At 36.9% G+C, this 13,709-nt stretch overlaps 1 protein-coding gene across 2 annotated transcripts; it reads right to left on the reverse strand.

Moving 5' to 3' along the window:
- Window positions 1-319: 319 nt before the first annotated feature.
- On the reverse strand, window positions 320-8,734 carry LOC132616189 (pumilio homolog 1-like). 2 transcript variants are annotated; one of them, XM_060330803.1, is made up of 9 exons: window positions 8,060-8,734; window positions 5,103-6,442; window positions 4,876-5,017; window positions 4,633-4,740; window positions 3,681-3,893; window positions 3,481-3,591; window positions 2,658-2,852; window positions 1,747-1,921; window positions 320-773 (listed from the first exon to the last, which is right to left on the reverse strand). In XM_060330803.1, the coding sequence occupies exons 1-9, from the start codon at window positions 8,576-8,578 to the stop codon at window positions 730-732; spliced, it is 2,847 nt and encodes a 948-aa protein (XP_060186786.1). In that variant the 5' UTR covers window positions 8,579-8,734; the 3' UTR covers window positions 320-729. The 2 variants fall into 2 exon arrangements, with proteins under 2 accessions (XP_060186786.1, XP_060186785.1); XM_060330802.1 differs by having other exon boundaries at window positions 8,042-8,733.
- Window positions 8,735-13,709: the final 4,975 nt, after the last annotated feature.

Genomic DNA, 13,709 nt, shown 5'->3' on the forward strand with positions numbered 1-13,709 from the left:
CTTGAAAAAATTTCGTGTGATATCTTAACGTTTAAACCGATAACGATCAAAAACCGATTAACCAATAGCCCATTAACTGATATTTTAATGGTTCTTTAACGGTTTAACATGTCTACAAACCGATAACCGATAAGATTCACCGATAACTTTCAAACCCGAACCGAACCACCCGATACACGGCCCTACCTCACACAATTGATAGTTGTGTGAGGCACATATTAAAAAATTTCGCAACCATGCAATCATGATTTCCTTATTTACAACTCTGGCAATATAATAGCAATAGGTAAACATATTCTGAAAGAAATCAAATCAAATATGAGGGAAAAGAGTTACTCTATAACCAAAAAAAAAAAAAAGATAATTATCCATCCATACATTATAATTTGCTACCTAAAACAACAGGCTCTGCACATGGCAACATTTTGTACAGTCTCTAAGAAGAAAATCGCACTACAGTTTTTTTCTTTCTTTACACCCTTGTACAGTTACTCTATTTTCCGCGGCAGGGGCATCAGGTATGTTTACCATCTGAGCCTCACAGTTAACCTGCTTATATAGATATACCTCAAAACTATAATGTACAATGTTACAAACACCACATACATTTTTATTTTTAGCACAAGTTCCATCAGCAAGAGGTAGAGCTAAAGCTCTGGACACGAAAACAAAGACGAGGGTTACTCGTTCTAGCCTCAGTTAGCTGTACAATTTTCCTTCCTACACCATCTAAGCAGCAGCAGAATATGACGCCAGGAAGCTGATCCTCCTCTCTGCAAAGTAATTTCAAGAGCACATCAAGAATGGAATACGATAAAAGCTTCCACAAAGTAGAGAAATATAAGAAGCTCAAATTAAAGACGAAATTGAGAGGAAGGCGAAACAAAAACTGGAAGTCAGGTAGTGGGGTGGTTGAAGACTCAATCGAAGGGAAATGTTTTCCTGGAAAATAAGTGATTTTGCGAAACAAAAACTGGAAGTCAGGTGGTGGTTGAAGATTCAATCGAAGGGAAATGTTTTCCTGGAAAATAAGTGATTTTCTTACTTAATTTCTCATGTTTGGTAAGTACGCAGAAATTATTATTGTCCCAAAAGCACTTACATTACATATAATCTACACAGATACTACCAGGAGGGGGGTGGGGGTGGGGGTGGCGTAGGGCTGTGATGAAGGTGGAGGCTATGGGGGTTGTGGTGGAACGGGGTGTGTCGGAAGATGGGAGGAGTGAAATGCTACTTATGGAACTTAGTTTCCCTACTTCAACCAAGGAAGTCATTTTCCTCCCAAAAAGTTTAACCAACCAAACATGAAAAAAGTTGAAATTCTCAAATATCACACACCCAAAATATCGGCAGCCTACCATGCAATGATATATCAGTTAAATGAATTATAGACCGGTCAAAAATGGAACACTGGAAGTACGTTTTTTGACCCATGCTAGTTTGAAACGAAAGGACTCTGAACCCCCTCAACTTTACTTCTACCAACAGCCACAGACCAATACATCATTACATGTCATTTCACCCACCAACAATTCTGAAAATGATCTCAACTATTAGCTGTTAGAGAGAAATAGCTTTGACTCCTTACCGACACTCAGGTCAGGTGATTGCCAAGTGAGCAATTACATGCAGATAATATGACTTAAGATCATCAGAATGGTAAGTAATTGTCCTTGTGCAAGAGGTTGGGATATATCATATAGTCTTGAAAAGGAGAAGGGAAAAGAAAAGGCAAAAGAATACCTCCAGCAGCAACCAGTTTCTCTACACGGGCAACTATATGCTTTCCGTAAGTATATTTCTTCAGAGCATTTAGATGAACCTTGATTCGGTTGAGAATGAGTTCAAGTTGCTGGTCATCACAAGTCTCCAGCACTTTCTGTACTACATAGTTCGCAAACTGATCTTTCATCATCGCCTGTATATCAAATTAATAAAAGATTCAATTTGTGAACAAGTGAATAGATTTCCTTTCTTTATCCGATCAACCCAATTACCTATAAATATGTTGTGCTCTTAAAGCAGTCTTTTTTACTGACCTTGTTTCCATCTGCTACATGTGGACTAGTAATCTGTCTCTTAATTTTGGTCATCTATTAAACTCTGGTTAGTTAGTTTGTTCCTTTATCTTAGATTTTTCTCTACATAACTCTCAATACAGATACATAAATAAAGGAAGAAGTCTTATAAGTGAATAAATCGTTAAGAAGTGATATCCCATGCAAAGCACGGCTTATAAGCTCCCTCAGGAGGAAATTAGTAATTGTACCTGTTTTTTATCGGTGGCAAGTATATAAGTTATAGAGTACTCACAACCAAATCAACAGCACTAAACGGATCCAGAAGACTGACAAGGCCTTACTCATTTTAGTTAGTCAAATCCCAGCGCAGCTGATGTTGCACTTTCTCCAATATATACTTGTTAACTTCAATTAAAAGAGAAGAACTGGAAAAGTATATAGTTCTGCTGTAAAAGCTAAATGCTCCTACAAGGATTAATTGTTCTCACTAGACCATCTAAAACATAAACTTAAATCAGTCACATAGAGCAATTAAATCTAATTATCCTCCGAGAATCAAACAGTCACCGCTAACAGAATTTCCTGAAGCTCGAGTATGGCACTACGGAAGAAGCATCTGAGAAATTAACAAACCTGAAGAGGTTCATTTTCATCAGTGGTGCCAATCATCTCATTTACCAAGGTCTGACGTTCTTCGGGAGTTCCAAAGCTTAAGCACTTCTCCACAACATTGGAGGCAAATTTCTGCTGGCTCATCTGAACTATCTGTCCCTTCAGCTTACTAATTATTAAAGAACGCTCTTCAGGCTTCCCGTGTTCCAGTACATGCTGTAACAAAACTTGGCAGGATTAGAGAGGCAAGTAGAACATCTGAGCTAAAATAATAAGAGAAATAATCCACACGGGGGAGTTGATGACATTTGTCCCGTGTACTCTATATCCATTGAGACATGAAACTCATATGTCCATCGAGTGCAAATTGTGAGCAATAAATTTTTTACTATGTATGAGAAAATTGATGGCAATTCTAGAACACAACATCGTGTAGTTTTAGCTTGTATATAAAAACGCATATCCAAAAAATACGAGTAACTAGCACTAAAATTGTATTACCATCAAAGCGGAGATATGAATTAAGTAGTGAATACCCATCCATTCACATGTCAAGTAGGAGATGATAAAAAGGTTTAGAAACCCATTGAAAGGAAAGATGTCTAGTAATTCAAGGAAGGACTTCCTTGTGCCAAGGAGCTTCAAAGAAGTAGCAAAATACAAAAATATTGAGTAAAAGAACCAATAGTAGCTGGTCAACCAGCATTTTCCAAACACAACCTCTTGGAATAAAGGCATCAGTTGTTTCAGTATTCCGCAGACAAGTTGCACTCTCCTTAAATTAGCATACTCCTGACACTAGTTCGGTAAGGATGTTCACATGTAAGCTGAGAAATAGACAAACCTGAACAACATAATTTCCATATTGATCTTGCGCCAACATGCAAACTGCTTGCAAAATCTCATTCATCACAATGCTCTGGGTTTCAGGATTATGGCAATGTTCCAAGACTCTCTGTCATGAGAAAGAAAATTTAGATACGGATGTCATCCCATTGACGAAATAATGCACAAAAGAGATCCACAGATACTTAATTCTTTGACCTGTATGACCCGACATCCATACGGATGGGTGGACAATGTCACAACTTGATCGTAAAATGTGGAAACGATGAACTGGATAGCATCCTCTGGAATGCATTCGATGCACTTCTGGATTACATGATTCCCATTCTGATCTCTAACACAGCGCATAACATGGCCATCAAGCTCAGCGACCATTTTAGTCTGTTGATCCAGATCAACCACCTCTATGGCCTGAAAAATTCATAGAAGATGTGAAAACCTATGCCATTCAGCAATTCTACGGCATCGGAAGAATGATTAATACCAGCTGCCACTCAACTGAGATTACTCATCACAAGCAGGGACCGCTCGGTGAAATTTAGTAACATGAGGTAGACTAGGGATGTACAAACTTTTCAATCAGATGCATACAGGACAGATATACAGATCAGATGAATTCATTTTAAGTTCAGGTTTTAAACATGCCAAGACAAGAACATCTTATATATTTGCAGGGGAATTTTTTTAATCTGGATATATTTGAAGGGGAAGTTATGAATGCTATCACATTCCGATATTAGAATAGAAGGCAGGAGTTGGAGAGTTGTCAAAAGCTCAAGCAGACAGTATCCATTCTGGAAATATAATTCTTCAGTCTTACCAAGACCATTCAAAAGGTGTGTAAAGGAAGAAAGAAAGAAGGCAATATCACATAAAACCAGAACCAGCAATGTGAAATTCAAGCATTAGAACATTTCCATAGTGAGATGACAGTGGAATAGCACCAGTTCACAATTTCAAATAACAGCAACTCGATGAACTTCCCTAGTTTAAGACAGAAAACAAGATATCAAACCATAAATAGCAACGAGATTTGAAGACAATAAAAAAAACATTATTGTGAATCAGATAACTTTAAGAAATCGGAAGGATTAGAGCAGAGAACATGATGGCAACATCACTATAACTACAATAAAAGAAACTAAGATACCTTCTGGATTACACGGCAACCATACATCTGAAGGCTAAGGGTGAGTACATGCCCATCGAGCTGGTCAGCCAGTTCTCTTATCTGGGATGAACTTCCATGCTCGAAAAACTGGGAAATGTGAATAACAGAAGGCAAGAAGAAGGATACAAGACCCATTTGAGTAACAACACACTTTTTCAACGTAACCTAGAAGTGAAGACATAACATGAAAAAGACTTAACAAAGAAACACTGAGGAACATACCTTCTGGATCACATAATTACCAAACACATCAGTCATCAAAGAAAGGGCTTGCGGCATAATTTCATGGAAGACCATGTTTTTCTCTTCTATGGTAGCAGTCTCAAGTTTTTGTTGAATGAACCGACTCCCATACTGGTCCGCACTGCTCATACAAAATTTTAAGTAATGGTAAGAATTAAGAGGTTAATATGACATGAAGGGCAGTGCTGCTAGCCAAAAATGTATACCTGAACTGAACAACATGTCCTTCAATTTCTGATAGCTCAAAACACTTACTCTTATTGCTCTTAAACTCATCTAGTAACGAGGAAGCAAAGGTTTCACCCAAGTTAGAAATAGACTCGGAAGGCCAAGCACCCATGACACCACCAGCTAAGTTTCTCATCCCTGAATGAAAATGCATGTTTCTTTCCCCATACCTTACAGGACTACCAGGTCCAAATGGGGAATTTGGAAGACCTGCACCTGCCAAAGGGCTTCCAGGATATGACATATTAAGGCCAAGTGCTGGGTTCCCATAGTAACCATGATTTAAGCCACCGGATTTGCCAAGATAAGGAAGACCATATTGTGATTTTTGGGATGCAAGCAACGTCTCAAGATAAGCTTTCTGAAGCTCAATCAAATCCATGTATGAAGTCCCCAAAGATTCCCTATTAACCGTTGGATCATTGAGAGCTGCTAGTTGAGCAGCAAGATACTCAGTTGACCTCAAGTACTGTTGTAGGTACAACGGATCAACCTGAGACATTTGAGAGCCTCCCAAGGTCTGATTACCGAGTCTATTAAGATTCTGCAGTTCAGCTGCTGCAGCCATTAAATTAGGACCCAGACTCAAACCGCCTCCCATTACACGAGCATCAATTCCACATGCACCCACCGGAGAAGCTACATTTCCCAATACGGAAGGAAAATTACCAGCCCCAAGCTGGTTTTCAAACATGGACGGTGATGAAGGGTTCATACCATAACCACCTAAAGCATAAGCAGAAAACGCTGAATTAGGGCTATCGACAGTTGGATATTGAGATGGAGAATTTCCTCCACCGTTGTGAGTTGGCGTAGAGGGCCCTATCAAGTATGCAGCAGAGGAACCTGCACACTTTTTTGCATACGGATGTTGCTTCATAGGATTCTGACCATTCTGCAATCGGAAGAGGTTCTGATGATCATCAATTTCATTATGAATTTGAGACTTTTGATGTTTCCCTTCATCTCCCATATTAAGACTCATGCCAGACAAAGCAGCAGCCAAATCAGCATGCTCACCCATATGAGATGAAACATCCTCTAGTGATGCCATCCTCCCTCCTCCAGCAGAAGGAATACGAGGACTAGGAGCTCTAGCCACACGCTGAGGATCAGGGGTGGTACTTCGTGACAGTGCTGAGCTGACATTCTGGAGGGTAGACATGCCTTGAACCTTTCCCCGAGAATGTAATGCATCCAAAGATGCCATATCATGATGGAGATGAGCAAATTGGGACTCAGAAGGATCAACAATATCATCATATGCGCGGGAAGCAGGACGTGATGGATGCCTCGATGTTGTCTGGCTCATATTATCCTACATTTTATAGAAGTCTCAGAATCAGAAATCCATAGCCAGTAAGATGAGACTCTAAAAGAAAAAAACAGAACTTCATTAAGCAAGTACAAGTTGACCTCTTCTTTAAGATATTATTGATTTAATGAAAGCAAAGCTGACTCAACATCAAGCAGTTGTGATTAAAGAATACAATTGCTGCTACCGGACCTTCACAATACACTAGAAGTGCCATGTTTGCAACTTTAGAATGTCAGAACTTGCATCTTAAGAATGCAATATGATTTCTATGCAGTGACTCCAATAAGGAGATGAAATAAAAGCTGCCAGCTCCAAACTTCCACAACTAGTGAACATGAAAAAGAATTAAATGACATCACGAAATGAGACTTTTGCTTCTCAGAAAAGAGGATAAAGCAGAGATGGACACTCTCACTAACATGTGTGACTTGAAAATTAATGCACATTGAAAAAGATAATGGTTCATGAAACTCTATGAATGCCCTGAGTACATGCTCTTCCAATTAAGCAAACAAAATATTGCACAGGTTAGAATTATAAAGCCCGAGAACAAGGTTTCCCAAGGCACCGAAGCAAACCACACAACCCTAGAGCCAGAAGAAACTGCTGGTATATTTTCTTAAGAGCTAGAAGAACACCAAAGTGGAAACACAGATATCCAACAATATTTGGATAACATTTTGTATCGACAGACCCCCCATATAGATCAATATGACGAAGACAATAATCTAAGACTCAAACTAACTAGCCCAGAGATGTTCCTCAACATGCTGCAAGGCCAAATCGGTGAAGCATGATGCAAACAGTTCAACAATGCCAATAACAGACCCGTGGAATACACAAACATGTCATGTAACGACAAATAAAAATGCTAGAGATGAACAACCCTATATTAATACAACAAATTTCGACAAAAAACATTGGACACTCTCTGAAAAGGAAATAAGATTCAGTATTAACTTAATAAGCAATCCCACAGAAACACTATTAGTTAAGACAGATCAGCATTAATACACGTGATGCAAACCATTCAACAATGCTAACGACAAACAACAATGCTAGAGATGGACAAAACTATATTAATACAACGAATTTCAATGGAAAGCATTAGACACTCTCTGAGAAGGAAATAAGATTCGGTATTAACGTAACAAGCAATCCCACAGAAACACTGTATATAATTAATTAACACAAATCAGCATTCATGGATTTAAAAACCTTCAAACATTTTGAACCAAAACAAAATACTTTATCATTTAATGATATTTTCCATTTCTCTTTCACCTGAATAAGATTTTGACTCGGTATCAACTTAACAAGCAATCCCACAGAAACACTGTATATAATTAATTAACACAAATCAGCATTCATGGATTTAAAAACCTTCAAACATTTTGAACCAAAAAACAATTATTTATCATTTAATGATATTTTATATTTCTATTTCACCTTAATAAGATTTTGATTCGGTATCAACTTAACAAAGCAATCAGTTAACACAAATCAGCATTCATGGATTTTAAAACATTCAAACATTTTAAACCAAAAAACAATACTTCATCATATAATAATAATAATATTTTTCCATTTCTCATTCACCTGAATCATCTCACTTACGCTCTTCTGTCGACTTCCTAATCCTAATCCAGGCAATCCAATAAGTCCATCACCACCCCACTCACTTCCATTATTTTCTCCATTTTTCACACCAAATCCCATCGGCATTGAAAAAAGCGATTCCTTATCACCATCATCACCACCGCGATTAATTCCTTTCCTCCTATCTCCAATCCCCCCTAATAATGCCTGTGAATTACCACTACTACGCTGCGCCAACCGCCAATCCTCTTTAGATAAAAGAGGTGGCGGTAACCTAGGGTTTAGATTCACATTCGAGTAATAATACGATATATATGCTGGATCAGACCTTAATTCCTCTTCTGTAAGTCCACTAAAATCACTACTACCACCTCTACCTATGAAAGCATTCAACGATCCTTCAACTGTAGGTGGAGCTGAACCGCTTCTATAAATGCTTAGATCATTCAGTAACCCTAACTCTTCGCTAAAATCGTTACTATTTCCTCCTAACATTGATCGCATTCCAATCGTCTTAGCATAACCATCAGTAATCATCGAAATAATAACTAGTAAATGCACGTATTATAAACAAACTTGATACCCAGCCAGCTAGCTGAAAATGTTAAACCTGAACACAAAGTGTTCGACACATTGTTTAGAGGGAGAAACAGAGAGTTTTTTGAGTGAGAGAGAGTGCACTGAATAGTGTGAACTGTGAAGTAATAAGAGTGTGATAAGCACGAGTACTAGGTGGAGTATAAGCCGTTGGATTGAATTCAACGGTTGCGATTAAAAGTTATTGTCTAGGCTAAATGTTTCTGTGTTATTTATGCAGTGTTGGCTTGTTACTGGTTAGGGTTTTTATTGTTGGATTGGGCTAAATTTTGGTATATTTAGAATTTTTTTATTTGTTTATAAAGTAATGTTATTTTAATTGAGATTTTTTCAGAGGCATAATAAATAAATTATTTTTCTGACATATGAAGAGTTTTATATTTCAATTTCAATTTGGATATAAGACGGCTAGGGTTTGTGTAAGGTATAGTTTCATGTGTTACACTTATATTATGATGATATCATTTTTATTTCAATTTTCATTTTGTTTTTGGAAACTTTACTGCTAGAGGTTTCATAATATATAAATCTAGATTAGTCGAACAATAAATTTCAAATACCAAGCAAAAGCAAAAACTAACTAATGTCAGAAACATAAGATGAATGTGGATAAGATAATTAAGAAGAGTTATGGTCGCCTCTATAGATCCGATAATCTTGTTACAATGAAACTAATAATCTCAAATTTGTAAATGGTTCATCTACTTATCAATCAGAAAAGAAAAAGAACTTCCACAAAACGTGGAATAAATTAGTAACCCTTACTGCTAATTAACATACGTGTCAAAAGAATTTAAAGTAGACGTAAAAAATTACGTACATATAAACTTCGATTTCTTTTAAAAAAAACATCTATTTTTATTTAATTACACTAAATTTTTTAAAAAGGTTACAAATAATGACTTGAAAATATTCATGAGGTACGTAAATTATACGTATTTCTACTAAATTTTCCTCCTTTTGACCAAAATAATCACATTATTTTATTCCGACATCTCTTTAATTACATTTAGATAGCTAAAATAGCACACACTGTGATTTTCAAAATAATAAATAAATAAAAAGATTTGGAATAGTATAAAATCATCAATTAAGTGAATAAGAATATGAGCACAAGGAGTAGAGAAATATACTTATAAATATAAAACAATTATAAACGCATATCAACATTGAAAAAAGTTCAAAGAGCTAAAATCTCGAAACAAATTCTTTTAGCATAGAATTCTTCAAAGTACAAAGAGATAAACGTGGACAAGTTTGTTACAACTTTTACAAAATATTCTTAACCATTTCAATTAAAGTTCTACATTTCATTTACGGACTTCGAAAAAAAATTAATTTCCTTTACATGTTTTTAAGTTATTGTACAATAGAATTTGCGTAATATTTTAGAACTTTGAATTTAAGCTACTCAAATCTTTATATTTGTTAATAAATTTTTTGACAAAAAGAACCAATGTAGTGTATTGAACAAATGGCTAACATTTTGTTAAGTTGAAATAACTCTTACAGATATAAATAAGTATTACTAATAGTTGTTTCTTGTGAACTTAAGTTTTGTCTCTAGTAAGAATACTATAGCTATAAACTATGACCACTGACCACACACATATAGAGTTTGACTCAATTCTCACACTAACATTTTGATATGAGACAATACTAGTTTGTTTATAGTATTACATTTACTACTTTTTATAGTAATAACCTTATTTTGGGTTAATCCGGTCATGAAGAGTTTGACACAACTTATTTTATAAGGATATCTTTTAAATTTACTTTTTGATTCCTCTAAAATAATTAAATTTCAAGTCAAGTTTTTCATAAACTTGAAACTAATTGAGAGTTATCTCCTTAGATGAAACATATTGAACTTCTAATATATGTATGTGATTTTAGGGATTCTGAAATTGTAGATGTTTTTGTCAACTACATCACGGGTACAGTGAAAGAATTACTAGCCAAAATATGTCAAAAAAAACATATACCGTGTTTGCTAAATGATTGGAAGTGAGTAAAATAAATTTTAATATAGTTGGTTCAACTTTGAATCAAGTAACAATAATATTCGGGGCATATGTTTGAATCAAGTAACCACAATTTTCAGGACATATGTGTCCCTAATTTAATGAAAGCATAATAATTGATTATCTATATTTAATTAGATAAGTTACATATATATAAATGTTGAAATTTTCATTTTAATTAAAATAATATATTTTAAAATTGTTACAAAAATAACTTGAAATATGCCTGAGGTAGGTAAACTGATACGATATTGCTATTAAATTTTTCCTCTTTTTGACCAAACTAATTACATTGTTTTGGTCACATATCTTTTTAATTATATTTAGATAGCTAAAGCAATACAAACCGTGATTTTTTTGAAAAAGTTAAATAGGAAAAAAGATGTGGAATACTATAAAATCCTCAATCAAGTGTGATACAACCCAAGTTGCATCAAGGTCCTTTACTAGAAGTCAAGCTCGTGAGCTCCAAAACATGCAAGGGTTGTTCATGACGAGGGATGTGCTTGAGTACACTTTTAAGCCTCACCATAGGTCCTAAGTCCCAGTGTTGATGATGGTTGCATGGGGGAATGAAGGAGAGAAGGAAGGCATCAAGAGGGTCGTTTGTGTAAAGAGGTGGCTATGCATGCAAAGAAGGCCATTACTTAAATTGGAGATTTCAACAAAAAGGAGACTAGCCAAACAAAGCCCTTACTTCATTAAGGGTAGAAATGTAATAGCTCACTAGTCTTTTTTCTCTATCTATGGATGGATTGACGCGACCAATCCAAGGTCAGGTGCCATGGTGTATGTTATTTGCAGATGACATAGTTCTGATTGACGAGACTCGCAGCGGAGTTAACGCTAAGCTGGAGGTTGGAAGACTAACCTTAGAATCTTAAGTGTTCAGGTTGAGTCGGACCAAGACGGAGTACTTGGAGTGCAAGTTTAGTGGCATGACATCTAAGGCTGGAGTGGAAGTGAAGCTCGGTACCCAGGCCATCCAAAAGAAAGGAAGTTTCAAGTATCTTGGGTCTATTATTCAAGGAAATTGGGAGATTGATGATAATGTCACATATCGTATTGGTGCAGGGTGGATGAAGTGAAGACTAGCCTCAGGAGTCTTATGCGACAAAAAGGTGCCACTGAAACTTAAAGGTCAGTTCTATAAAGTGGTGGTTAGTGTCACGCCTCAAATCTGAAGCGGCGTGACCGACACTTGGTGCCAAACTAGGCCCGAGCGAACCACTCTAAATCTGAAACTCTGCTAAGGCCTACCTGCACACAGACAATACCAACAAGCCGGCGAGGCCGTAATCTGGATATATACACACAACTGAGTACACACACACCCAAAATATATATACACAACTGAGCAAGCCGACGAGGCTGCTATGTAAGCTGAGCAACAATACTGAGAGCCAATAAGGTTACATAACATACCAACTACATACAACTGTCTACAGACCTCTAGGGAACACGAGCTGCAGAAAGGACAGGACAAGGCCCCGTCATACCCATATATATATATATATATGTGTGTGTGTGTGTGTGTGTGTGTGTGTGTGTGTGTGTGTGTGTGTGTGTGTGTGTGTGTGTGTCAAAATAGCATACCAAAAAGGACTGCAGCTCCGAACCAAGTGGAGCGCACTGACTGCAGCTGAGTGGAAGGCCTACTGAGCTGGATCATCTATCTGGCTACCTGAACCTGTGGCATGAATGCAGCGCCCCCAAGCAAAAGGACATCAGTACGAAACAATGTACCGAGTATGTAAGGCAACAGATAACTGAAACTGAACTGAAAATGTAATAATTTGGAGACCAAACAAATGCTCTGAATATCTCACCTGACCAAGTGGCCAGGCAACTAACAAATTCTCACTGACTCGTCGACCAGGAAATCTGTCTCACTGACCCGTAGGCCAGGCATTCTGTCTCACTGACCCGTAGGCTAGGCATTCTGTCTCACTGACCTATAGGGTAGGCTAAAGAAAATGTCTCACTGACCAAGTGGCCAAACTAAAGAAAATGTATATATATGTATATCATGCATGTGCTGAAAAATACTGACTCTGTAACACGTCTCTTCTGTCTCTTTATGAACTCAAGGACATAGGAAGGGGATATGTCCCCTCAGAAAGAATAACATAACACTCAAAAGTCAGGCAACAATATGACAAGCTCTACTTAGACAAATCTCTAGTCACAAGGTTCATTACGCTCTTGCCATGTATGGAATCATGCCAAGAAAAGAAGGAATAACCTTAACATACCTTTTCGGTCGCCTTAACTTTAACTACTTAATGCTTGTCCTCCCAAGCTCTCAAATATTATAACTTGAAGAACTTCACCTCACACAATTCGCCCTAAAACTTATCTACCACAACTTCAATTAGAAGTATGAACAAGCTCCTTCCATAAACTAGTTAAGAATTTTATAGGTTGATCTTCTCTTGATTTGATTTGGAATGGTTTGGAGTGTTGGAGAGAGCTTATATCGTCTAGAAGGTTCAGTTTTGGTGAAAATATGAGCCCAAAAGTCGTGGCCCTTTTTTGATTCGTCAAGATTCATTGTTAATCTTACAAACCCGAGCTTAATTTGATGTAGGAACTCCTAAATTTACTATATTTTGGTGTAAGAATATTGGATGAATGTTGTGGGAGCTTCTAGAGAAGGGTGGAGATGAGAAAATGGTTAATAATGAGGTGATTTAGGTGACTTAAGGAGGTATATATAGTAGTCCAATTCGGTTTGGGCTGATGGGCCAAAAATAGTGGGCCTTTTTAAGTGGCTTCTAGAATTTCGGCGTAGGTTCGCGGGCTTCTAGCAGTCTGTTTTAAAATGCCTGTAACTCCCTACTCCGATGTCATATTGACGAACGGTTTGTTTCGTTGGAAACTACACTCGACGAACTTCATTTTAGGCTCTTGAAACACCTCAAAACTCCTGATATACCAGGAGATATACCTCTCTGAATTTGACCCAAAATTTCTATCCAAACTTTTGCCAAATTTTCCCAAATTTTCGACAAACTTATTTTCTTCGATTTTCTTGATCCCTTAAT

The sequence above is a fragment of the Lycium barbarum genome, chromosome 10 (assembly GCF_019175385.1).
Source record: "Lycium barbarum isolate Lr01 chromosome 10, ASM1917538v2, whole genome shotgun sequence".
NCBI classification, from domain to species: Eukaryota; Viridiplantae; Streptophyta; class Magnoliopsida; order Solanales; family Solanaceae; genus Lycium; species Lycium barbarum.